Below are 28,000 nucleotides of genomic sequence, written 5' to 3'. Positions count from 1 at the left end.
ACACAAAAGTTTGAGACTATTTTGAAATATATCCTAGAAACTATTGCTGATTCTGCAGATGCCCTTAATCAATATCTTTGTAGATATTCAAAATGTGTACATAAACATCTGATTATTTAAATACATATGTTGAAAATACTCAGTAATAATGGTCCGAATGATTCTTTTTATAGCTTTTTTTACTTGTTTTACATGCCATTAATCATTATATTATTTAACTCATTTGTCAGACTATTGTTAATATCAGTTGTATAGATTGAATACATGCATTTTTTGTTGTTATTTTGAATAATTCAGGCTTCTCTATTTTGTATAGTTCAACTGGTTTAAATGTTGCTTACTTGAATTACATTTCTTTGACACTTACTATTGCTATTATCAGGTCTAACCTTTTTTATTGCTAATTAATTTATTATTAATTGAATGTTTTAATAAATCCATGTAAATTGTTATTTTAATATAGTGATTATGAATTTATTTAGTTCAAATATTATTACCTGATTTGTGATTTTTTTATTGTCATTTGTATGCATGGTAAAGAGGTTTGTTTTAAAAAATCAAATTGTGCTTTAAGCACCCTTATGAATCCAGCACCGCCACTGCTCCTGGTGTGTTATTGTCTGAAAAGCTGACATCACGTCAACTGGGCTGCAGTCAATCAGCGGCTCTAAGCAACTCATGCCATTATCTCAGACAGAGCCACCCACTAAAGTCAATTAATGGTTGCATTACTGGTGACGTAAAGCACCTACATTTTGTTTTTAAAAAAAAAACTGCCTTTTTGGACAGGCGTGTTTTGAAAGTGGAAAACCCTTAACCACTTCGCGCCAGAGCCTGTTTTTGCCTTCGTGACCAGGCCAATTTTTTCAATTCTGACCACTGTCAATTTATGAAGTAATTACTCTGGAACGCTTCAACGGATTCCCTTGATTCTGAGATTGTTTTTCGTGACATATTGTCCTTCATGATAGTGGTAAAATTTCTTCGATATCACTTGTGTTTATTTGTGAAAAAATCGGAAATTTGGTGAAAATTTTGAAAATTTAGCAATTTTCGAATTTGAATTTTCATGCCCTTAAATCAGAGAAATATGTCACGCAAAATAGTTAATAAATAACATTTCCCACATGTCTACTTTACATCAGCACAATTTTGGAACCAAAATTTTTTTTTGTTAGGAAGCTATAAGGGTTAAAAGTTGACCAGCGATTTCTAATTTTTCCAACAAAATTTGCAAAAACATTTTTTTAGGGACCACATCTTATTTGAAGTGACTTTGAGGGGCCTTTATGACAGAAAATACCCAAAAGTGACACCATTCTAATAACTGCACCCCTCAAGGTGCTCAAAACCACATTCAAGAAGTTTATTAACCCTTCAGGTGTTTCATGGGAATTTTTGGAATGTGGAAGAAAACAATGAACATTTAACTTTTTTTCACAAAAATGTTACTTTAGACCCAATTTTTTTATTTTCACAAGGGAAACAGGAAAAAATGGAATACAAAATTTGTAGTGCAATTTCTCATTAGCGCGCTGATACCCCATATGTGAGGGAAAATCACTGTTTGGGCACACTGCAGAGTTCGGAAGGGAAGGAGCACCATTAGACTTTTTGAATGTAAAATTTGTTTGAATAATAAGCAGGCGCCATGTTGCGTTTTGAGAGCTCCTGATGTGCCTAAACAGTGGAAACCCCCCACAAGTGACACCATTTTGGAAACTAGACCCCTTAGGGAACTTATCTAGATGAGTGGTGAGCACCTTGAACCCCAAGGTGCTTCACAGATGTTTATAATATTGAGCTGTAAAAAAAAAAGTTTCACATTTTTTCCCACAAAAATGTTTTTCATCCCTTAATTTTGCATTATCATAAGGGTAATAGGATAAATTGCACCATGAAATTTGTTGTGCAATTTCTTCTGAACACGCTGATACCCCATATGTGGAGGAAAACCACTGTTTGGGCGCTCGGCAGGGTTTGGAAGGGAAGGAGCGCCATTTGACTTTTTGAATGTAAAATTTGTTTGAATAATTAGCGGACGCCATGTCGCATGTGGGGAGCCCCTAATGTGCCTAAACAGTGGAAACCCTCCATAAGTGACACCATTTTGGAAACTAGACCCCTTAGGGAACTTATCTAGATGTGTGATGAGCACCTTGCACCACCAGGTGCTTCACAGAAGTTTTAAATAATGAGCCGTAAAAATAAAATTTTCACATTTTTCCCACAAAAAATGTTTTTCATCCCCTAATTTTGCATTATAATAAGGATAACAGGAGAAATTGCACCATGAAATTTGTTGTGCAATTTCTCCTGAGTACTCTGATACCCCATATGTGGGGGAAAACCACTGCTTTGGTGTACGGCATGGTTCGGAAGAGAAATGAGCACTATGTTGGCTGGGATAGGTTGCAGACACCATGTCACATTTGAAGAGTCGCTGACATGCCAAAAAAGCAGAAACCCCCACAAGTGACCCCATTTTGTAAACTACACCTCTCAAGGAATTCATCTAGGGAAGTAGTGAGTATTTTTTAATTTTTAAATTTATACCATTGGGCAGTGAAGAAAACATAATTGTATTTTTACCGCAAAAAAATGTTTTACCCTCAGATTTTACATTTTCACACAGGGCAATGGGTAAAAATGGTGCCGAAATGTGTCACACAATTTCTTCTAAAAGTGGCAATACCCCATATGTGGCTGTATCGTACCGCTTAGCCATTGGAGAACAAATTATTGTAGAATAGGCATTTGGATTTGGGAGCACAACATTTTCTGAATTTCTTTTGGGGGGCAAGGGCCATTTCGCTTTTCCAGAGCCTTTCTGCTACCAGTAACTTGGAAGTCCCTTATATTTTTAACAGATCACGGACCTGAGTGGGGACTAGCTTTTTTTGAGGACTGAGTTGAAGCTTTTATTGGGAACATTTTACGTAACATTTATCCGGCGCTCTAGGCTGAGCACTTACATCGGGGTTTCCATCTAAATTTCCAAGTGATGTAATTCAGATGAAACCCCTGCAGGATCCATTCACTATAATGAGGCAAGAGAGTTACTTTGGACTCCGTCTGGCCTCTGTTTAGCGGTGTCCTTTTTTTCAGAAGTGCACAAAACTGTGGCCAACGGCACTTTTATGCACGCCTAAAAAAACTGACACCGTGGGATCACAGGCCAGATGGCATCCACAGTGGCCTATATCTGCCTCATTACAGGGAATCTTCCGTCATGGGTTCCGTCTGAATCACGTATTTCAGAGATTTACATGGAAACTGTGGTGTAAGTGCTCAGCGCAGAGCGCAGGATAAATGTGAGCAGAGCCTTACTGCGATCTTTGGGAGACATAATAAACAAATCAGTAGCAGGTGAAGAATTGGTTTTATTTATTTTTTACGCCATTCCTCTTGCGGTATAAGTGATGAGATTACTTTATTCTTCGGGTCGGTGCAATTACAGAGATACCAGATTTATATCGGGTTTTTATGACTCACAGCTGTCACACACTAAGACGCTTTTTTTGCAAAATCTAGTTTTGGCATCGCCATATTTTGAGAGCTATAATTTTTCCATATTTCGGCCAACAGAGTCATGTGATGGCTTGTTTTTTGCGGGACGAGTTGACATTTTTATTGGTACCATTTTTGGGTACGTGACATTTTTTGATCACTTTCTATTCTGTTTTTTGGGAGGTAAAATTAACAAAAACCAACAATTCAGGATTTGTTTTTTGAGGTTTTTTTATGCCGTTCTGCGTGTGGCAAAAGTGATAAGGCAGCGTTATTCTTCGCGTCAGTACGTTTACAGCGATACTACACTTACTGTATATTTTTTTATGTTTTGGCGCTTTTACTCAATAAAACAATTTTATAGAAAAAAACATTTTTTTGCATCGCTTTATTCTGAGAGCTATAACTTTTTTATTTTTCGGCTGATGGAGCTGTATGGTGGCTTTTTTTTTGCGGAACAAGATGACGTTTTCAGCGGTACCATTTTTATTTCCATTTTCCTTTTTGATCGCATTTTTTTCCACTTTTTGTTTGGCGATATGATGAAAAAGCATAGTTTTTTGCTCTGTTTTTTATTTATTTTTATTACGGTGTGCATAGAAGGAGTTAGCTAGTGTGACAGTTTTATAGATCGGGTTGTTTTGGACACGGCGATATCAAATATGTGTACTTATTTTGTTTTTGCATAAATATACGGATTTATTGGTTTAATATTTTATTTATTTATTTATTTTTATTTATTTCGTGATTTTTTTAACAGTTTGAAAACATTTTTTAGACTTTTTTTTTACATTTTTACTTAGTCCTGTATGGGACATTAATTTTTATTTTTCTATTCACTGTTCTCATGCAATGCAATAGACATTGCATGAGAACTTTGCTGACAGTTTCACACTGTCTCCTGCTGGACTCAGCTGCAGGCTGAGCTCAGCAGGACACCATATATGGCAGATCTTGAGGCGGTCATGTGACCTCCAGCTGCCATAACAACGGCAGGTCCTGGAAGACATCAGGGGGCCGTCGGAGAGGTAAGTGGACAACCCCCTCTCCTCTCACTATCTTCTATATGCCGCGATCACTATAGATCGCGGCATATAGAAGATAGCAAAGGGTTAACATCGAAACGCAACCGCAGCACTTGCAGGACCCTAAAGGTCCTGAGGGCTGCTGGACCACCGACCCTTCATAAACGTCTGTGCTGCACAGAGCCCAGGCAGCTCCGACATTTATGTACAGTGGGCGGTTAAATGCCACTACATATTCTTCCCTCAGATGCTTTTCTCCCTTCACTCACTTTCTCACCCAATCCATTCCTTACTAACACTCAGTAGCTCTCATGCCTAAACTTGCATTGTATTGGAATTTAATTCGGAATAGAATAAATATTACGCTGTTTTATTGAAAAGGCAGTAGTATCCCCCATACACATTCCTATGTTTTGAGTTCCATTTCATTTTGAAGCTGATGGAAGCCATGAGGATAATTGATTCCATCACATGTGTCCAGCAGTGTTGTGCTGGATATTTCATAGTTTATAAGGCCGAAAAAAGACAAGCGTCCATCCAGTTCAGCCTGCACAACAGAAGTGGGTGAGCACAAACACTTAGATTATTTTTTATATTTATATCAGTGTGACAGTTTTACACTGATGGTTTTACACTATGGAGCCCTTTTTGTGATTATATTACATGGGGAAAAAATTGCAAAGTAAGATATGAAAAATGCACAACATTGTAATTATAATTGTTTGCAGAAAACACCAAAAAAGTAAGTACATGGGCCTAAAAGGTCCGCATTATAAATTCTATGTGATGAATCCTTTTTATCATTTAACAATTTTTTTTTTCAAATTTCAAACAAAGATATGAAAACACACAAACAAGGGTATATAACTGTTGAAGTAAACTAGCTGCAGTTACATTTCTTTTCCAACTTTCCTTTTCAATTTTATTAATCTTCCATACAATTTGCACATGTTGCAGTGGGGAAAAAGTATTTAGTCAGCCACCAATTGTGCAAGTTTTCCCACTTAAAAAATGAGAGAGGCCTGTAATTGACTTCATAGGTAGACCTCAATTATGAGAGACAAAATGAGAAAACAAATCCTGAAAATCACATTGTCTGATTTGGAAAGAATTTTTTTTCAAATTTTGGTGGAAAATAAGTATTTGGTCAATTACAAACAAGCAATATTTCTGGCTCTCACAGACCTATAACTTCTTCTTTAAGAGTCTCCTCTGTACTCCACTCATTACCTGAAGTACTGGAACCTGTTTGAACTTGTTATCAGTATAAAAGACACCTGTCCGCAGCCTCAAACAGTCACGCTCCAAACTCCACTATGGTGAAGACCAAAGAGCTGTCGAAGGACACCAGAAACAAAATTGTAGCCCTGCAACAGGCTGGGAAGACTGAATCTGCAATAGGCAAGCAGCTTGGTGTGAAGAAATCAACTGTGGGAGCAATAATTAGAAAATGGAAGACATACAAGACCAGTGATAATCTCCCTCGATCTGGGGCTCCACACAAGATCTCACCCCGTGGGGTCAAATAATCTCAAGAACGGTGAGCAAAAATCCCAGAACCACATGGGATTGGCAAAGGTCCTTGAAGAATAGGCGTCTCCTGTCCTTCTTCCTAGCACGAAAATCGGGATGAGTTTCAGTAAAATAATGTAGCAATTAAGGGGCTGATACATCAAACATATTTGAAAAAATGACTGCAGGCCAACATTTTGTTTGCCTCTCGCATGAATATTCTCCAACCATTTTATCCATCTTGTCCACACCTCCTTTAGTTTTATTATAGTGCAGGATAATTTCTGATTTCTGTTTCCTGTCAATACTGGAATCATGATGCATGGTACTGAGTAGTGAGAGGCAAAACCGCCACTGTTTGGGTTTGGTTAATATAGCCGAACACCAAACAGTTTTTTTAAAGTTCGGGTTCGGGTACCAGAACAGTACCCGAAACCCGAACCCAAACACGGACCCCATTCATGTGAATGGGGGACCCAAATTTAACTGGTTTCCTGCACTGTCATTTGCGTGACAATGCAGAAAACACAGGTTCTGATCGGCGGTAACAGTATTACAGCAGTCAGAGCGCTGTAGCATCATGCTGACAGGTGTCAGAATGATCTCTCAGCTGTGACAGTGAACTGGTTTCCCACGCTTTCACTAGCGTGAAAGCGCAGGAAACACAGGCTCTGATTGGCGATAATTGCATTACCTTGAGCAGAGCACTATGGCATCATGCTAACAGGTGTCAGCATGATGCCACAGCTGAGACAGTGACGCGGCAGTAAAAAGCTTACCGCGGGTCATAGGCGCCGGCTGATGGTACTACTACCACCATCAGCCGGCGCCTCCTGCCATAGGATACAGCAGGCACAGGCGCCGCTGGATTGGAGCAGTAGTCTCCCATGCGCCAGCGCCTGTGCTGTGTTGAATGAAAAAAAAATGTAAAATTAAGAAAAAAATATTAAAATAAAAATAAAACATATTATACTCACCTACACCTTGTCTCCGATGTTCACTGCCTTTGCAAAAAATAAAAAACACCAAATACTCACCTTACACCTAATCCCCGAAGCCCACGATCACCTGTAATAAAAATAAAATAATAAACCAACCTTTCTGACGCAGTCCAAATAGAAAAGGTCCCACGAAGATTCCATAAACAGAGTGGCCACACTGTATGTGACCCCTCTGTTCATTTGCGGGCAATACACTGACTTAGTGTATTTTCAGCAAATGAGGTCAGCACATGCGCAGTGAGTATTTTCCCATGCTTTCAATGAGTTGAACTCTGTTCAACTCATTGCATGCGTGGGAAAATACTGCGCATGCGGTGACCTATTAGATTAACAGATATATGGATAGATAGATAGATAGATGGATAGATAGATAGATAATAGATATATGGATAGATAAATAGATTAATAGATATATGGATAGATAGAGATACATGGAGATATATACACTGCTCAAAAAAATAAAGGGAACACTCAAATAACACATCCTAGATCTGAATGAATGAAATATTCTCATTGAATACTTTGTTCTGTACAAAGTTGAATGTGCTGACAACAAAATCACACAAAAATCATCAATGGAAATCAAATTTATTAACCAATGGAGGCCTGGATTTGTAGTCAACCCCAAAATTAAAGTGGAAAAACACACTACAGGCTGATCCACCTTTGATGTAATGGCCTTAAAACAACCCAAAATGAGTCTCAGTATTGTGTGTGGCCTCCACATGCATGTATGACCTCCCTACAACGCCTGAGAATGCTCCTGATGAGGTTGCGGATGGTCTCCTGTGGGATCTCCTCCCAGACCTGGATTAAAGCATCTGCCAACTCCTGGACAGTCTGTGGTGCAACGTGACGTTGGTGGATGGAGCGAGACGTGATGTCCCAGATGTGCTCAATCGGATTCAGGTCTGGGGAACGGGTTTGCCTTCAATGCCTTCATCTTGCAGGAACTGCAGACACACTCCAGCCACATGAGGTCTGGCATTGTCCTGTATTAGGAGGAACCAAGGGCCAACCGCACCAGCATATGGTCTCACAAGGGGTCTGAGGATCTCATCTCTGTACCTAATGGCAGTCAGGCTACCTCTGGCGAGCACATGGAGGGCTGTGCGGCCCTCCAAAGAAATGCCACCCCACACCATTACTGACCCACTGCCAAACTGGTCATGCTGAAGGATGTTGCAGGCAGCAGATCGCTCTCCACGGCGTGTCCAGACTCTGTCACGTCTGTCACATGTGCTCAGTGTGAACCTGTTTTCATCTGTGAAGAGCACAGGGCACCAGTGGTGACTTTGCTAATCCTGGTGTTCTGTGACAAATGCCAAGCGTCCTGCACGGTGTTGGGCAGTGAGCACAACCCCCATCTGTGGACGTCGGACCCTCATACCACCCCCATGGAGTCGGTTTCTAACCGTTTGTGCAGACACATGCACATTTGTGGCCTGCTGGAGGTCATTTTGCAGGGTTCTGGCAGTGCTCCTCCTGTTTCTCCTTGCAGAAAGGCGGAGGTAGCGTTCCTGATGCTGGGTTGTTGCCCTCCTACGGCCCCCTCCACATCTCCTGGTGTACTGGCCTGTCTCCTGGTAGGGCCTCCAGTCTCTGGATACTACGCTGACAGACACAGCAAACCTTCTTGCCACAGCTCGCATTGATGTGCCATCCTAGATGAGCTGCACTACCTGAGCAACTTCTGTGGATTGTAGAGTCCGTTTCATGCTACCATGAGTGTGAAAGCACAACCAACATTCAAAAGTGACCAAAACATCAGCCAGAAAGCATTGGTACTGAGATGTGGTCTGTGGTCCCCACCTGCAGAACCACTCCTTTATTAAATGTGTCTTGATAATTGCCAATAATTTCCATCTATTATCTATTCCATTTGCACAACAGCATGTGAAATTGATTGTCGATCAGTGTTGCTTCCTAAGTGGACAGTTTGATTTCACAGAAGTTTGATATACTCGGAGTTATATTCTGTTGTTTAAGTGTTCCCTTTATTTTTTTGAGCAGTGTATATAGATAGATAGATGGATAGATAGATATATGGATAGATAGATAGATAGGCATATGGATAGATAGATAGATAGATAGACAGCTATATAGATAGATAATAGATATATGGATAGATATATTGATAGCTAGATATATAGATAATAGATAGATATACAGATAGATATAAATGTGATATATATAATCAGTTCTTTGCATGTGTACCTAACTGTTCATGTAATTTATTAATAAATTAGTAAATTTCTGGAAAAAAATGGCGTGGGGTCCCCCGTAATTTTATTAACCAGCAGAGGGAAAGTGGAAAGCTGTGGCCGATGTTTTTAGCCTGGGAAGGGGGTAATACCCATGGAACTTCCCATGCTACTAATATCAACCCCCAGCTGTATACTTAGCCTTTACTGGCTATTAAAATGGGGTACCCCCCAAAAAAATGACGTGGGGTCCCCCTATTTTAACAGCTAGCAAAGACTATTGAGACAGCTGGGGGCTGATATTAATAGCCTAGGAAGGGGCCCTCAGCCGCCCCAGAAAAGGCGCATCCATAGGATGCACCAATTCTAGCTCTTAGCCTCGCTCTACCCACTGTCCTGTAGCTGTGGCAGTGGGGTTATAGGGTTGGGGTTGATGTCAACTGACATTAAGCCCAGGTTAGTAATGAAGAGGCGTCTATAAGGCACCCCCATTACTAACACTATATTGTAAGTAAAATGTAAAATAAAAATTCCCACTCCCAGAATAAAATATTTTATTTGAAATAAAGACATGATTCCTTTAATATTCTAAATTAAACCATACTTACCGTCACGCCCATTCCAGCTGAAGCCAACAATCTCCTGTAATAAAAATAAAATAATAAACCAACCTCATCCTTACCTTTCTGATGCAGTCGAAATAACAAGTGTCCCACGAAGATCCCATGAACAGAGCAGCCAACAGAGGAGGCGCCGGCTGATGGTGGTAGTAGTTAGAGATGAGCGGTGTTCGACTAGAACTGTTCGCCAATCTCAAATTCGAGCTGTTTTGGGCGGTGTTCAAGTCGTTCGACGAACGCGAACGATTTGCAAAAATTTCGGCTGTTCGAGGTTATGTTCGATAACTGTTCGTGCACCAAAAGCGTGTCCTGCATGTCTGGCGCTATTTAGAGCACCAATCATGCAGGGATTGTCTGCCACTCACTGTAATGCCACAGCCATGGTGGTTTTGGCATTACAGTGGTTGCCCAAATCGATGGGAACAGTGCTCACAGTGAAACATGAAAAGCCGGCAATTCAGCAGCGGCATACTTCGGTACCCGACAATTTAGAACCGAAAGAATAGAGTATCACACATAGATTAGATAGATAGAAACATGTCAGTCACATATATAAGAAGTACAGTGACAGTGTTGGTTACTGTACTTGTCATTTAGTGTTATAGGATTTATTTAAAAAAATATTAGTGTTTTCATGCACCGTCTCTTTAAAAAAGCCGGCCGGTAATTCAGCATCGGTACCCGACAATTTACAACAGAAAGAATAGAGCATCACACATAGATTAGATAGATAGAAACATGTCAGTCACATATATAAGAAGTACAGTGACAGTGTTGATTACTGTACTTTTCATTTAGTGTTAAAATAAAGGATTTATTAAAAAAAAAATTGGCGTGGGGTTCCCCGTAATTTTAGTCTCTAGCGGAGGTTAAGCAGACGGCTGGGTCAGATGTTTGAAGCCTGAGAAGGGGGTAATACCCACAGAGCTTCCCAGGCTACTAATATCAGCCCCCAGCTGAATACCTAGCCTTTACTAGCTATTAAAATGGGGGACCCCAAAAAAAATGACGTGGGGTCCCCCCTATTTTAATAACTAGCAAAGGCTAGGCAGACAGCTGGGGGCTGATATTAATAGCCCAGGAAGGGTGCCATGAATATTGGCCCCCTCCCAGGCTACAAACACCAGCCGTCAGCCGCCCCAGAAATGGCGCATCCATAGGATGCGCCAATTCTGGCACTTAGTCTCGCTCTTCCCACTGCCCTGTAGCGGTGGCAGTGGGGTAATAGGGCTGGGGTTGATGTCAGCTTATGATGCCAGCTGACATCAAGCCCAGGTTAGTAATGGAGAGGCGTCTATAAGACACCCCCATTACTAACCCCATAGTCAAAGTTAAAAAAAAAACCACAAACGCCCAGAATAAAGTCCTTTAATTGAAATAAACACACAATTCTTTATTGTTCTAAATTAAACCATACTTACCATCACGCCCATTCCAGCCGAAGCCAACGATCTCCTGCAATAAAAGTAAAATAATAAAGCAACATCATCCTTACCTTTCCATGGTTCCCACGACAGCTTCAGCTCTGCTACATTCACATGACAGGCTGGACCGCAGCAAAACGCTGCCATCCAGCATGCCATGCCGCAGAGACTGAGAAGCGCAGGCATGCTTGCGCTTCTCAGTGTCTGGCTGTGACGGCATAAAGATGAGCCGAGGTCATGTCCAATGAACTCAGCTCACCTCATGCACGTCACTGACAGCGTGGGAAAATTCTCCTGCGCATGCGGTGAGGCTAGCCTGCGCTCTGCAGTGTCTAAGAAGGATGGCATGCTGGATGGCAGCGCTCAGCTGTGATCCAGCCTGTCATTTCAATGCCATCCCAGCGTGAGAGAATTCTCCTGCTCAAGTGCTGAGAATTTTCCCACGCTGTCAGTGACGTGCATGAGGTGAGCCGAGTTCATTGGACATGAGCTCACCTCATGCACGTCACTGACAGCGTGGGAAAATTCTCCTGCCCTCACCGCATGCGCAGGAGAATTTTCCCACGCTGTCAGTGACGTGCATGAGGTGAGCTGAGTTCATTGGACATGACCTCGGCTCATCTTTATGCCGTCACAGCGAGACACTGAGGAGCGCAAGTATGCCTGCGCTTCTCAGTGTCTGTGGCATGGCAAGCTGGATGGCAGCTTTCGGCTGCAATCCAGCCTGTCATGTCAATGTAGGACAGCTGAAGCTGTCGTGGGAACCATGGAAAGGTAAGGATGATGTTGCTTTATTATTTTACTTTTATTGCAGAAGACATTGGCTTCAGCTGGAATGGGTGTGAGGGTAAGTATGGTTTAATTTAGAACATTAAAAAATTGTGTGTTTATTTCAATTAAAGGACTTTATTCTGGGTGTTTGTGTTTTTTTTAACTTTGACTATGGGGTTAGTAATGGGGGCGTCTTATCCTATGGATGAGCCATTTCTGGGGCGGCTGACGGCTGGTGTTTGCAGCCTGGGAGGGGGCCAATATTCATGGCACCCTTCCTAGGCTATTAATATCAACCCCCAGCTGTCTGCCTAGCCTTTGCTAGCTATTAAAATAGGGGGGACCCCATGTCATGTTTTTTGGGGTCCCCCATTTTAATAGCTAGTAAAGGCTAGGTATTCAGCTGGGGGCTGATATTAGTAACCTGGGAAGCTCCGTGGGTATTACCCCCTTCCCAGGCTTCAAACATTTGTCCCAGCCGTCTGCTTAACCTCCGCTAGAGACTAAAATTACGGGGAACCCCACGCCAATTTTTTTTTTAATAAATCCTTTATTTTAACACTAAATGAAAAGTACAGTAATCAACACTGTCACTGTACTTCTTATATATGTGACTGACATGTTTCTATCTATCTAATCTATGTGTGATGCTCTATTCTTTCTGTTATAAATTGTCGAGTACCGATGCTGAATGGCCGGCTGGCTTTTTTAACCCCTTAAGCCCCGCGGGTGGTTTGCACGTTAATGACCGGGCCAATTTTTACAATTCTGACCACTGTCACTTTATGAGGTAATTACTCTGGAACGCTTCAACGGATCCCCCTGATTCTGAGATTGTTTTTTCGTGACATATTGTACTTCATGATTGTGGAAAAATTTCTTCGATATCACTTGCGTTTATTTGTGAAAAAAACGGAAATTTGGCGAAAATTTTGAAAATTTTGCAATTTTCAAAATTTGAATTTTTAAGCCCTGAAATCAGAGCGATATGTCACACAAAAGAGTTAATAAAAAACATTTCCCACATGTCTACTTTACATCAGCACAATTTTGGAACCAAAATTTTTTTTTGTTAGGGAGCTATAAGGGTTAAAAGTCGACCAGCGATTTCTCATTTTTCCAACAAAATTTACAAAACCATTTTTTTAGGGACCACATCACATTTGAAGTCACTTTGAGAGGTCTTTGTGACAGAAAATACCCAAAAGTGACACCATTCTAAAAACTGCACCCCTCAAGGTGCTCAAAACCACATTCAAGAACTTTATTAACCCTTCAGGTGCTTCATAGGAATTTTTTGAATGTGGAAAAAAAAAATGAACATTTAACTTTTTTCACAAAAATGTTATTTTAGACCCAATTTTTTTTATTTTCACAGGGGTAACAAGAAAAAATGGACCGCAAAATTTGTTGTGCAATTTCCCCTGGGCACGCAGATACCCAATATTTGGGGAAAAAACACTGTTTGGGCGCACTGTAGGGCTCGGAAGGGAAGGAGCGCCATTTGACTTTTTGATTGTAAAATTTGCTTGAATAATTAGCGGACACCATGTTGCGTTTAGAGAGCCCCTGTGTGCCCAAACATTGGAGCTCCCCCACAAGTGACCCCATTTTGGAAACTAGACCCCCCAAGGCACCTTTATAGATGCATAGTGAGCACTTGGAACCCCCAGGTGCTTCACAAATTGATTCGTAATAATGAAAAAGTGAAAAAAAAAAAACTTTTTCATTTTTACGAATCAATTTGTGAAGCACCTAGGGGTTCCAAGTGCTCACTATGCATCTAGATAGGTGCCTTGGGGGGTCTAGTTTCCAAAATGGGGTCACTTGTGGGGGAGCTCCAATGTTTGGGCACACAGGGACTCTCTAAATGCAACATGGTATCCGCTAACAAATTGAATGGAAAATCGGCTCAAATTGTTAGCGGACACCACATTGCATTTGGAGAGCCCCTCTGTGCCCAAACTTTGGAGCTCCCCCACAAGTGACCCCATTTTGGAAACTAGACCCCCCAAGGCACCTTTATAGATGCATAGTGAGCACTTGGAACCCCCAGGTGCTTCACAAATTGATTCGTAATAATGAAAAAGTGAAAAAAAAAACACTTTTTCATTTTTACGAATCAATTTGTGAAGCACCTAGGGGTTGCAAGTGCTCACTATGAATCTAGTTAGGTGCCTTGGGGGGTCTAGTTTCCAAAATAGGGTCACTTGTGGGGGAGCTCCAATGTTTGGGCACACAGGGACTCTCTAAATGCAACATGGTATCCGCTAACAAATTGAATGGAAAATCGGCTCAAATTGTTAGCGGACACCACATTGCGTTTGGAGAGCCCCTCTGTGCCCAAACTTTGGAGCTCCCCCACAAGTGACCCCATTTTGGAAACTAGACCCCCCAAGGCACCTTTCTAGATGCATAGTGAGCACTTGGAACCCCAAGGTGCTTCACAAATTGATTCGTAATAATGAAAAAGTGAAAAAAAAACACTTTTTCATTTTTATTAATCAATTTGTGAAGCACCTGGGGTTCCAAGTGCTCACTATTCATCTAGATAGGTGCCTTGGGGGGTCTAGTTTCCAAAATGGGTTTACTTGTGGGGGAGATCCAATGTTTGGGCACACAGGGACTCTCCAAATGCAACATGATATCCGCTAACAATTTGAGCCGACAATTTGTTAGCGGATATCATGTTGCATTTGGAGAGTCCCTGTGTGCCCAAACATTGGAGCTCCCCCACAAGTGACCCCATTTTGGAAACTAGACCCCCAAGGCACCTATCTAGATTCATAGTGAGCACTTGGAACCCCAGGTGCTTCACAAATTGATTCATAAAAATGAAAAAGTGTTTTTTTTTTCACTTTTTCATTATTACGAATCAATTTGTGAAGCACCTGGGGGTTCCAAGTGCTCACTATGCATCTAGAAAGGTGCCTTGGGGGGTCTAGTTTCCAAAATGGGGTCACTTGTGGGGGAGCTCCAAAGTTTGGGCACAGAGGGGCTCTCCAAACGCAATGTGGTGTCCGCTAACAATTTGAGCCGATTTTCCATTCAATTTGTTAGCGGATACCATGTTGCATTTAGAGAGTCCCTGCGTGCCCAAACATTGGAGCTCCCCCACAAGTGACCCCATTTTGGAAACTAGACCCCCCAAGGCACCTATCTAGATTCATAGTGAGCACTTGGAACCCCAGGTGCTTCACAAATTGATTCATAAAAATGAAAAAGTGTTTTTTTTTTCACTTTTTCATTTTTACGAATCAATTTGTGAAGCACCTGGGGATTCCATGTGCTCACTATGCATCTAGATAGGTGCCTTGGGGGGTCTAGTTTCCAAAATGGGGTCACTTGTGGGGGAGCTCCAATGTTTGGGCACACAGGGGCTCTCCAAACGCAACATGGCGTCCGCTAACAATTTGAGCCGATTTTCCATTCAATTTGTTAGCGGACACCATGTCACGTTTGGAGAGCCCGTGATGTGCCTAAACAGTGGAGCTCCCCCACAAGTGTCCAAACTATACCCCTCAAGGATTTTATTAAGGTGTATAGTGAACATTTTGAACCCAGAGGTACGGCACAGAATTTGTTTACATTAGGTCATCATATTGAATAAGTTGTCATTATTCTTGAGCGCAAGTGCTCGCTACTTGAGTTTGCATCGGGTACTCAGGTATGCACCATGTACAGCGTGTGCTCGAGTGACATGCTCGAGTCCCTGCTCCGCATGTTTCACGGTTATTAGACACCCAAAAAAAAACATGCGGGGATCACTCGTGCATGGCAGGCAATCCCCGTAAAGTTTTTTGGCCGCGAAGCATATGGGGCAGAGACTCGAGCATGTCACTCAAATACCCACGATACTCAATGCATACCAGAGCACCCGATGCAAACTCAAGTAGCGAGCACTTGCTCTCAACACTAGTCGCCATATCGTCATCTTTTTTTCTTACTTTTGAAAAAAATCCCAACCCCAGCCCTAACCCTAGCACAACCCTAGCCACAGCACAACCCTAGCCCCAAACCCAGCCCTAACCCTAGCCCAATCCTAACCCAAGAGTTTATTTTTGACGCCGTTCCTTGTGCGGTATAAGTGATTAGACGACTTTATTCTTCGGGTCGGTGTGATTACAGCAATGCCAGAATCATATGGGGTTTTTATGACTGACAGCTGTCACACACTGAAAGACGCATTTTTTGTAAAATCTAGTTTTTGCATCGCCATATTTTGAGAGCTATAATTTTTCCAGATTTTGGCAGACAGTCATGTGATGGCTCGTTTTTTGCGGGATGACTTGACGTTGTTATTGGTGCCATTTTCAGGCACGTGACATTTTTTGATCGCTTTCTATTCCGATTTTTGGGAGGCAGAATAAACAAAAACCAACAATTCAAGAATTGTTTGTTTTTTTTTTTTTATTCTGTTCCGCGTGTGGTAAAATTGATAAGGCAGCTTTATTCTTCGGGTCAGTACGTTTACAGCGGTACCACATTTGTATAATTTTTTTATGTTTTGGCGCTTATACACAATAAAAGCTATTTTATAGAAAAAAATATTTTTTAGTATCGCTTTATTCTGAGAGCTATAACTTTTTTATTTTTTGGCTGGTGGAGCTGTATGGTGGCTTGTTTTTTGCGGGACGAGATGACGTTTTCAGCGGTATCATTTTTATTTCTATGCGTCTTTTTGATCGCGTGTTATTCCACTTTTTGTTTGGCGGTATGGTGATATGTTTTTTGCTTCGTTTTTTTTTTTTTTTCTTACCGTGTTCACTGAAGGGGTTAACTAGTGGGACAGTTTTATAGGTCAGGTTTTTCCGGACGCGGCGATACCAAATATGTGTACTTTTATTGTTTTTTTTTATTTTTTTTATAATAATATTTATTGATGGGTACATTATATTTTTATTTTTGGTGTATTATTTTTTGGATTTTTTTATAATATTTTTGCACATTTTTTTTTTTCCACTTTCACACAGTTTATACACTTTATTACTTTGTCCCACTCTGGGACTTTCACTTTTTTTTTCTGATCGCCTGCATGGCACAGGAATGGAGCACCATCCCTATGCCATGAAGGCTGTCAGAAGTGCACAGTGTGAAGATTGCTTGGAGATGCACTGCGCATGTCCAAGCAATCTTCCTGCTCTCTGGTGACCCGGATGTTGTCATGACGACATCGGGTCGTCATGGCAACACCCGGGAAGCCTTTTCAGACTGCGCTGGAAGCCGGAAGAGGAGGTGAGTATCGCCGATCACCTCCCCTTGCCCCCGCAATGCCGCGATCGACTTCGATCGACTTCGATTGCAGCATCGCGGGGGTTAATGTGCTGGGAGCGGTGCAGGACCGCTCCCTGCACATAGTACCGGGTGTCAGCTGTGACAATCAGCTGACACCCGGCGGCGATCGCGCCCGCACAGCCTGTGTGCGCGCGCGATCGCGATGACGTACTAATACGGGTCTGGCTCTTAAGTCCCAGGGCACAGACGCGTATTAGTACGTCAGATGTTATTAAGGGGTTAAAGAGACGGTGCATGAAAACACTAATATTTTTTTTAATAAATCCTTTAACACTAAATGACAAGTACAGTAACCAACACTGTCACTGTACTTCTTATATATGTGACTGACATGTTTCTATCTATCTAATCTATGTGTGATGCTCTATTCCTTCTTGTCTAAATTGTCGGGTACCGGTGTATGCCGCTGCTGAATAGCCGCCGGCTTTTTTAAAGAGAGTGTCTTCTGAGCAGATTGTCAGCTTTTGGACACCTTTGAAGGTGTTTTCTATGTGTTTCTATGTGTTTTTGTTTGCCTGCCATTGGTTTTAACGGTGTTCGAAGGTGTTCTAAGGTATTTGACGAGCAGTTCAACGAACATCCCGGTGTTCGACGAACCAAACCGAACCCGAACACTACGGGGGTGGCTCAACACTAGTAGTAGTACCATCAGCCGGCACCTATCACCCGCAGTAAGCTTTATACCGCCGGGTCACTGTCACAGCTGTGGCTACATGGTGACACAGCACTCTGATCGCGGTAATGCAATTACCGCCGATCAGAGCATGTGTTTCCTCCACTGTATCGCTAGTGACAGCGTGGGAAACCAGATCACTGTCACAGCTGTGGCATTATACTGACACCTGTCAGCATGATGCCATAGCGCTCTGATCGCGGTAATGCAATTACCGCTGATCAGAGACTGTGTTTCTTGTGCTGTCAAGCAAGTGACAGCATGGGAAACACCCGAACCCGAGCCCTAACAGTAACACTGACTTCCAGAGGAAGTAGATGTAGATGTTTGGTACGGATGCCGAACTTTACTGTTTGGGTTCGCCCAACACTAGTACTGAGTAATATAACAGATTTTTCCTTCTTCGCTTTGTAAGACACCATTGTTACTTTGTTGCTGAAACCAAAGACAATATCATAAGTGATCGCTGTGGAATGTGCTTCATCACCGGAGGAATATCTCGTCAATTTTAGCTTCATAGTACCAACAACTGTAAGATCTTTTTCAAGCAAAAAATTGCCCAGTTCAACATTAGTAAAGTAATTGTCCATTGTAATGTTTCTACCTGAATTGTAAATTGGTACAGCAAGCTGTTTTACAATGTCAGAACCTAGGTCTTTCTGCAGTGGAGCGCCAACTTCTTTGCCACAGTAGATAAGCCCATTCATCGCATAATAATTTGCAGAATCACACATCTAGAATATTTTTATTCCTTATTTGACTAGTTTACTAGGTATATATTGAATGAACTTGCAACGTCCTCTGTAGGCTACAAGTTGCTCATCCACTGTTACATTAGCACTAGGATTGTAGAGCTTGGTACAATTCTTGATAAAAATATTCCAGATGTAACTGATAGGTGCTAATTGATCCGTTTCCAACCTCGCATGACGAGCTCGCTTATTATCAAATCAAAGGCTTCTCTTAATTTTGTCATATCTATGCACTGACATTGTTGCTTTGTAGCGTGGATCAGAAAGTAAGTCCAGAAATAATTCTCTGATAGGAACATCAGAAGATTTTTTATACCCCGCCAGTAGTGTTAGTCCAATATAAGCAAACAATTCCTCCTTTGAGATTTTTTGCCATGTTTTTTTTTTCCAGAAGCAATGTCATGGCCTTATGACGTTGGGGAGGAGGAATCTGTCTCCCTCCCAAGATCACATGGTAATTACATCATCACAGGTCTTTCAACAGATAGGCATGATACACCCCCTTCCCCAGCAACCCTGACTACAATAACACAGTAACTTGATGAAAACATCATGAAACACTGATGAGTACAAGATAAACATAGTACCGGCCTAAAAGGCCCGGGTTCTGTAAATATGGGTCTTTCCCCAAAAAAGCATTGTTATACCAAAATGCCTATCACATAAAGTTATGTGAACAACTGGATATTACCAACAATGACTTACTTGAGGAATACCTAGAGTTTCAAAATTCTAACTAAAGTAATTTTGCAGAAAATAGCAAACAAGTAAGCATTCTAGGGTTAGCCAGGAACTATCTTCCTGAAATGTCCATATAACTCCTGCCCACCTGAGCTGAATCTAACTCTTAACCCTGTCACAGCCCAAACAAACTACTGCAGAGCACAGTACATGTTCAATCATAAATAGAACAAATGATTGCTATAAATTACTACAAGAAGTCTTCAGAGAGGGTGTCAGAACAACTTCTTCACCTTTACATATTCACTGCATATACTTTGCTGTCCTCTTTTTCTCAGAAGCCATTCCACGCTACTAATCGATGTCTAGCTTACTGTACGTGTCTATCTTATTATAACATATGGCTATTGATCCTCATGTGATTGACTACTATATGGAACAGTTGTATTGTACCTGTATTTTGTTTTATCAATACTGTCTTTAGGATGGAAGGCAACCTACATGTGTGCAAGCACTCATACAAAGTAGTCTGACTAAAAGGTCCTCAGCTTATAAGAATTGTGTAAGTTAGGTGAACTAGAGAACTTATTAATGTGCAATGCTACAATATATATCATGTTTGGAAGACAGATCCATAAATATCTGTTCTGTAATATAGAAAAATATAAAGTCAGCCATTACAGATTTACAGATTACTCTTTGGAGTAGCATGCATAAGAAAACTGGATTCTAAATATTGCCAATGAAAAACAAATGAGACTTAATGTATGTATGAAAGATCCTACTCATTACTCACTTTTCCAACATTGCTGTTGTATTCTTAAAATGGCTATTAAAGGGGTTATCCAGGTTAATAGTCAAAGTGTGCACTGTCACTATTCTCTGCTGTCGGTGGCAAGACAGAGCGATAATGCGATTACAAGTATTTGACATGCATACTTCTAGCCACCTTCCAACTAGACATGCAAGGCCTTTCTCAATTTATTTAAATTAAGCAAGACCTCACAGTCCTAGTTGGAATGTGGCCCGGAATATGCATACCACATTCTTGCGGTTACATGATCGCTTTGTCTCACCAACGGCAACAGAGAATCCTTTCAGTGCGCTCTGTGCGCAGTGTGAGGATTCACAGGCCTGCAGGCACGTACAGTGATTGCAGATCTTCGTGATAGATCTTGACATCCCCTTTAATGAACCATAATCTAGCATTAAAACAACCAAAAGACAGCACTAATATGAATAATCTATAGTTCTGTTGCTGAATTCTTTTGCTTTTTTACAGTAAAATTGAAAATGACACAATATATGTTCCTGAAAATACACTCATTGGATCCATCTTAGAAGTTTTTGAAGCTACTGATAGAGATGCTGACAGTATAATCACATATGCCTTTCCAGTCCAAACAAACTTGTTTAGAATGAACGAAGGTATTTTCACTTTTTTTTGTAAAAATGAACTCCAGTTAAAAATAAAAACTGTGAAAAAGCTTCAATTCTATTGGACTTTGACAAAATTATAAAAAGGGTAAATCTGATATGCGCACTTATGAGAAACTTTAATTAGTATAAAACATAAGTGCAAATAGATTTAAAAGTTATTTATATATAAAGTTTATAAGCACAATCTACATTTTTTGCCATCCACGTGCCAACACAACTGATTGCAATGTGAATTCCTATTACAGTTTCTGGTGCATTAACTTTGCTTCAACCAATGGATTATGACCACCCTGATAACCACACAGCATATTCCTTAGTTGTCACTGCTACCGATGGTGATCATACAGCTATGTATCCCTTCCTTATTGTTATAGAGAATGTGGATGAGCCACCAGCGTGTGACCCTGCCTTTTCCACTGGTACAGGTATGAACATTGTTATTTCACTTTCAATAATAAAATCTAATAATTAAGGTATTTAAAGAGGATGCCCCATCTATGTAACTCCTTTTTAAATTAGCTTATATTGTAGGGTGAAGCTAATAGCACTTACACATTTTCTGCACTTTTGTTATACAGCATCCTTTCAAATTTGGAGTCATTCAAAGTAAAAGTTGCACTTTCATTGACTCTTTGCTACGGCTTACTTTTTTGTTTTTTATTTCTATTACTGCCAACCTCTGTTACACTAATAAGGTCAAAGGAGGTCACTTTTTGAACCTTTATTACAATTTGACCTGAAGAAGATACCAATTTGGTATCAAAACATATTATACCAATACATGAACCTTGATTGTCTATTCTTTGGACAATCATCAGCAGAGTCCAGGACCTACATTTTTTTCTATAATGTTTATCCTGCTGTGTTGTTTGTCCACCATCAGACAGGAGCAGCAACTGATAGACAATAATTCTTCAAGCTTTTAACCCCTTAAGGACCGAGACACTTTGTAGGTTAATGACCGGGCCAATTCTTTCAATTCTGACCACAGTCACTTTATGAGGTAATTACTCTGGAACACTTCAACGAAACCCCCTGATTTTAAGATTGTTTTTTCATGACATATTGTACTTCATGATTGTGGTAAAATTTCTTCGATAACTCTTGCGTTTATTGGTGAAAAAAATGGAAATTTGGCAAAAATTTTCATTATTTGAATTGATATGCCCTGAAATCAGAGAGATAGGTCACACAAAATAGTTAATAAATAACATTTCCCACATATCTACTTTAAATCAGCACAATTTTGGAACCAAATTTTTTTTTTGCTAGGGAGCTATAAGGGTTAAAAGTTGACCAGCGATTTCAAATTTTTCCAACAAAATATACAAAACCATTTTTTAGGGACCACATCACATTTGAAGTGACTTTGAGGGGTCTATATGACAGAAAATACCCAAAAGTGACACCATTCTAAAAACTGCACCCCTCAAGGAACTCAAAACCGCATTCAAGAAGTTTATTAACCTTTCAGGTGCTTCATGGGAACTGAAGCAATGAGGAAGAAAAAAATTAACATTTAACTTTTTTTCACAAAATATTAAATTTAGATCAAATTTTTTTTTTATTTTCACAAGGGTAACAGATAAAAATGGACCTCAAAATGTATTGTGCAATTTCTCATGAGCATGCTGATGCCAAATATGTGTCGGAAAACCACTGTTGGCCGCACAGCAGGGTTCGGAAGTGAAGGAGAGCCATTTGACTTTTTGAATTCAAAATTTGCTGGAATAATCAGCGAACGCCATGTTGCGTTTGAAGAGCCCCTGAAGTGCTTAAACAGTGGAAACCCCCCATAAGTGACACAATTTTGGAAACTAGACCCCTCAATGAGCTTAAATAGATGTGTGATGAGCACTTTGAATCCCCAGGTGCTTCACAGAAATTTATAACATAAAGACTTGAAAAAAAAAATCACAAAAATTTTCTTTTAGCCCCCAATTTTTTATTTTCACAAGGGTAACAGGAGAAAATGGACCCCAAAAGTTGTTGTGCAATTTCTCCTGAGCACGCCAATACCCTATATGTGGCAGAAAACCACTGTTTGGGCGCACGGCAGGGTTCGGAATGGAAGGAGTGCCATTTGACTTTTTGAATTCAAAATTTGTTGGAATAATTACCGGATGCCAGGTTGCGTTTGGGGAGCCCCCTGATGTGCCTAAACAACGGAAACCCCCAACAAGTGACCCCATTTTGGAAACTAGACCCCTCAATGAACTTATCTAGATGTGTGATGAGCACTTTGAACCCCCAGGTGCTTCACAGAAGTTTATAACGTAGAGCCGTGAAAATAAAAAAAATCACAAAAAATTTCTTTTAGCCTAAAATTTTTTATTTTCACAAGGGTAACAGGAGAAAATTGACCTCTCATTTTGTTGTGCAATTTCTCCTGAGTACGCCAATACCCTACATGTAATTGGCAAGCATTGCAATACTTTATACCTCTATTGAAAGTTCCTGAGACTATGCTGTGCATTGGTCTCAGGAGCTTTCCATAGCTTGGTGACGATGGCAATGGTCGGGCCCCCGCGATGACGTCACGGGGGCGCCGACCTGAAGGCAGAGGGAGCTCCCAGCCCTCTGCCTGTTTCCTGAATGCTGCGATCATGCTTGATCGCAGTATTCAGGGGGATAATAGCCAGGGCTGGCGCTGACACCGCTCCTGGCTGTTTAGTGTTGCTGTTCAGCCACTGGCAGTGCTGAGCTCTGACACTGATAGAGCAGGAGATGCTGAAATTTCAGCGTCTCTTGCTCCATCATGCTGTGATCGGTCAGTCTGAATGACTGACCGATCGCAGCGATCTGGGTGTAGGGACCGACGGCATGGGTCTCTGCACCCCTTCTCGTGCCGCTCAGCTGTCACAGACAGCTGTCGGCACTGGACTGGCACAGCATGTTTACACGTTGTGCCAGTTCAAAGCTATGACGGACACTGCATGGCAAGGAGTGGTAATATACAACCGCTCATGCCGTACAGTGTCCGTTATTGAGCGTTATGGGGTTAAAAGGATCATGCCTGTAATTGCACAACCCCAGAAGGTAAACACATTTAACATTAATCTATCTATATCTCAACCTTATATTGGATTCACCAGGAGGCTTTTTTATCTTTTGTAGTAACTATTATAAAGGATTGGACCCCACCAACAACATTTATTACCAGTCAACACAATAGTTAAAATGCATGTACTATTGGGATTGCCACCAATGGAGTAGTGGTGATCTCTGCTTTATGACCGGCACTTAAAAAGACAGAAAACAGAATAGTCACAAACAGGATTGGTGAGAGTAAATGTAATCTGACTCCCATTAATCATACATTTATCTCCAATCTTGGGGATAGTTAATAAATATTGTTGATGGGATACATTTATACATTTTTTTTTCAGAAATCAATAGTAAACATTAATATAAGAGACTTTGTAATATACAGGCTTAGACTACAGAAAAAATAAAGTTTCCCTCTTTGAATTCTATGGTTTTACATATCAGGGCTTAGGTGTTAAAATGAAGTAAAACAATTTCAAATATTCAAATAATTCCAAAACGCAGAAGCAGTGTGTGAAAAATAAATCACACCCCATTAATTTATTTAGCTTATTGATCCATCTTTAGCATCAATAAGTCAAAGTAATCTTTTCTTGTATGACTATCAGTCTCTCACGTTGTTCTGGAGGAATATTTATCCTTTCAATGTTGCTTAAAATTATGATACATTTTGCCCAATCCGTGAGATCAAACTGCCTGTATGATCTCAGCCAGGTATGTTTAACTCTGAAATTCTACCTTGTTTCTGAGAAAAATATTTTAATAACTACCGGGGACCGAGACCACGCTATAGACTAGTCAGACAGGCGGATCCTCGTCAGCTTCTTCCCACCCACTGCCCTGGATTGATAGATCTCGCATTATACATGCAGATAGTCCCCTGACCATGCCTAACAGACTTTATCTGCTCTTATATCTATATCCCTATCAGTTAAATCAGCATTCTTTGTTCCTCAAGCACTCATCTTCAACTCATGGCTGTGCTTTTGCACACTATTAGTACAGTTTCTTCTGTTTTTCATGGCTTTCTTTCATTATTTCTACAGCAATACTATGAGCTGGGATGTCCTATTAATATCCAAATTCACCACAAAATAACTGCTGCATTTCCTGCTTCTGTTTTTATACAGGCTATGAAAGTCCATTTAATTGGCTGTGCTAAAATATTTGATGTGATAGGCAAGGCATTATGGGGAGGCCTTCCTGGCTGTGCCCGAGGTTATGTGATCCTTCTCTGATTAATGCAATATTTTAAAATGTATAAAATGGTGGCAGCATTTTTAGACAATTCATGCAAAGCAATTCCCATATAATTCAATTCCTATAATAGTGAATTCCTATAAATTGGACATGAAAAACACAAATCAAGAGCCTTTTTTTCGAAACAGTAAATTTATATTGTGTAACATTAAATGTTTTTTGTCTCTACCAGGCATTATTTTGACAGTTCCTGAGACATTCCCTATATTGACAAAACTTTACACTGTTCTTGCAAAAGATCCAGATGAAGGAGATGATGTGATAGTATGTATTTGTTTTTCATCTTTTCTATTTATTTATTTTTAAGATTGTTTCTTTTTTTCAATTTTTTGTAACTTTCATTGGGATGAATAGGACTTTTTAAGTGTTTACAACTAAAGTAGATATGAATTAATTTTGTTGGTCTTTTTCGCTCAATAAATGTTTAGAAACAAAATGAATAAATAAATACAGTAATTCTACTTATTTGTACTGTGAATGCCTTAGTGCCCACCAATGAGATATAATAGAATAGCATCCCCTGACAGCTGAAGATGCACTACACAATAGCTGACACACTGCTGCATCAGCTACCATTGGTGTTAGCACGAAAATGGCTAGTTTTTTTTTTTAAAAATGTCATATCTCATATTTTTATAAACAAACGCAAAACATATCGACAAATTTATCACTAAGATAAAGTACAAAGTACATACTCCTTGAGAATGCCACCTGGCAAAATGTATGTTGGAGTCCTGGGGTGTTCTTACTTGGTGTTATTCCCTATTATATGGTATGTATGCTTTATGATATTTGCTGAGGTGTCTGTATACTTCTATTTCTATCAATTCACTTGACTTGTTTCATAATGTACTGTATTAAAAATTAACATAAATTTCTTATTATACCCAATTCGTATATGTTTCCCTGTGAATTTTCCTGTGCATGATTTGATCTTCTTCTTTATATCTTATACCCCTTTTTAACCCCCCCCCCCCCAAAAGAAAACAAAAAACTTTTTTATCTTTAGGTATTAATAAAAATATATTTTATTGAACATTTTTCTATATGTTGTGTTTATTCACATTTATTAGTAGGATTTGTATAAAGTACAATGTGTCATGATTAGTGTTGAGCGATACCTTCCGATATCGGGAAATATCGGATCGGATTGGATCGGACCGATACCCAAAAAGTATCGGATATCGCTGATTCCGATACCGGAAACCAATGCAAGTCAATGGGACAGACATATCGGAATAAAAATAAACCCTTTCTTTCCTTGTAGGTTAATTCTACATGAAGAAAAACAACTAAGAATAATGTATAAGGTATTGGGGGAGGTGGGGGAGACAATAAAGGCATAGAGGTTTAGCCCAATCAAATGGAATAGCAGGAATTAATATTTTTTTTAAGACGTTCTGAGTTACGGAAATATTGACTATGTTAAGTTCTTTTATATTTTGTCAGATATTTATGTTTCACTACTTCCATGCTCTTCACCTTCTTTTTTACTTCTCCCACACTTTCTCCTTCATCATCCTCAGCATCAGCATCTTTTTCATCAACTTCTTATTCACCTTCTTCATCTTCTTCTTCTTCACCTTCTTCGTATTATTCTTTTTTTTTACATTCTTCATATTCTTCTTATTCAACTATTATTCTTCTTCATATTCTACTTCTTCAGCAGAAGGTCTTTTCCAGGGGCACCATGAGGAGGAACGGACTCACCCCCATACATTGCTTAGTCATCTTCTGCTTATAATTTAGATATTATCTTTTGCTCTGATTTTTAGTCTTATGCTTAATGTTCTTCCGCTTTTTGTTCTGCAGCTTCTTGTACTTCTGCTTCTTGGTTTTCTGTCTCTTGTTCTTCTGTATCTTGGTGGTTGTCTTCTTCTTCTTTGTCCTCTTGGTCAACTTCTTCAGGGTCATCTTCTTGGTCTTCTTCGGGGTGGTCTTCAGGGTCGTCGTCTTCGGGGTCCTCGTCTTCGGGGTCCTCGTCTTCAGGGTCGTCGTCTTCGGGGTCCTCGTCTTCTTTGGGGTGGTCTTCAGGGTCCTCGTGTTCAGGGTCGTCGTCTTCGGGGTCCTCATCTTCTTCGGGGCGGTCTTCAGGGTCCTCGTCATCAGGGTCGTTGTCTTCGGGGTCCTCGTCTTCTTCGGGTTGGTCTTCAGGGTCCTCGTCTTCGGGGTCCACGTCTTCTTCGGGTTGGTCTTCAGGGTCCTCGTCTTCAGGGTCCTCATCTTAGGAGTCCTCATCTTCTTCGGGGTGGTATTCAGGGTCCTCGTCTTCAGGGTCCTCGTCAGGGAGATCCAGAGTGATTACCAAGAACCATTTCAAAAAGCTTGAACTTGGAAATGTAGCAGAAGGTACAAGAAGGCTGAGGAACTGCCGAGAACCAGCTGATGATACTGGAACCCGGATGGGTAGCAGAAGGTACAAGAGCCAATGGAACTACTGAGGACCAGCTGACGGTACTGGAACTCGGTTACTAAGCAGGAGGTACCTGTGCCAGAAAGCACTACCAAGGACCAGCAGATGTTGGTGGAACTTGGATACCGAGAAGGAGGCACCTAAGCCAAAGGCACTGCCGAGAACCAGCTGACGGTACTGGAACCCGGATGGGTAGCAGAGGGTACCCATGTAAAAAAAAGTTACAAGGCCGCGACCCGGCTGCAGTTACCGAAACCCACAGTCCTACAGGGGGTGCTTGTCTTATTGGCACTATGGAACCAGCCTTCATTGCCAGATCCCGCAGCCCACATAGGAGTCACCTAAACTGCAGGCACCATACAGTCGGCTAA

At 40.7% G+C, this 28,000-nt stretch overlaps 1 protein-coding gene across 1 annotated transcript in view; it reads left to right on the top strand.

Annotated features, from left to right (window-relative positions):
• Nucleotides 1-28,000, top strand: part of LOC141165092 (cadherin-related family member 4-like) — a 184,882-nt gene that overhangs the window by 67,414 nt on the left and 89,468 nt on the right. Inside the window, exons 7-9 of the mRNA XM_073650730.1 lie at nt 20,751-20,896; nt 21,154-21,333; nt 25,389-25,480. Of these exons, the coding sequence (XP_073506831.1) occupies nt 20,751-20,896; nt 21,154-21,333; nt 25,389-25,480 (418 nt within the window). The remainder of the gene's footprint in view (nt 1-20,750; nt 20,897-21,153; nt 21,334-25,388; nt 25,481-28,000) is intronic.

Source organism: Phyllobates terribilis, unplaced genomic scaffold, assembly GCF_046119375.1.
Source record: "Phyllobates terribilis strain yellow unplaced genomic scaffold, ASM4611937v1 Scaffold_11__3_contigs__length_659146591, whole genome shotgun sequence".
Lineage (NCBI taxonomy): Eukaryota > Metazoa > Chordata > Amphibia > Anura > Dendrobatidae > Phyllobates > Phyllobates terribilis.
This window is presented reverse-complemented; position numbering and strand designations above follow the sequence as displayed.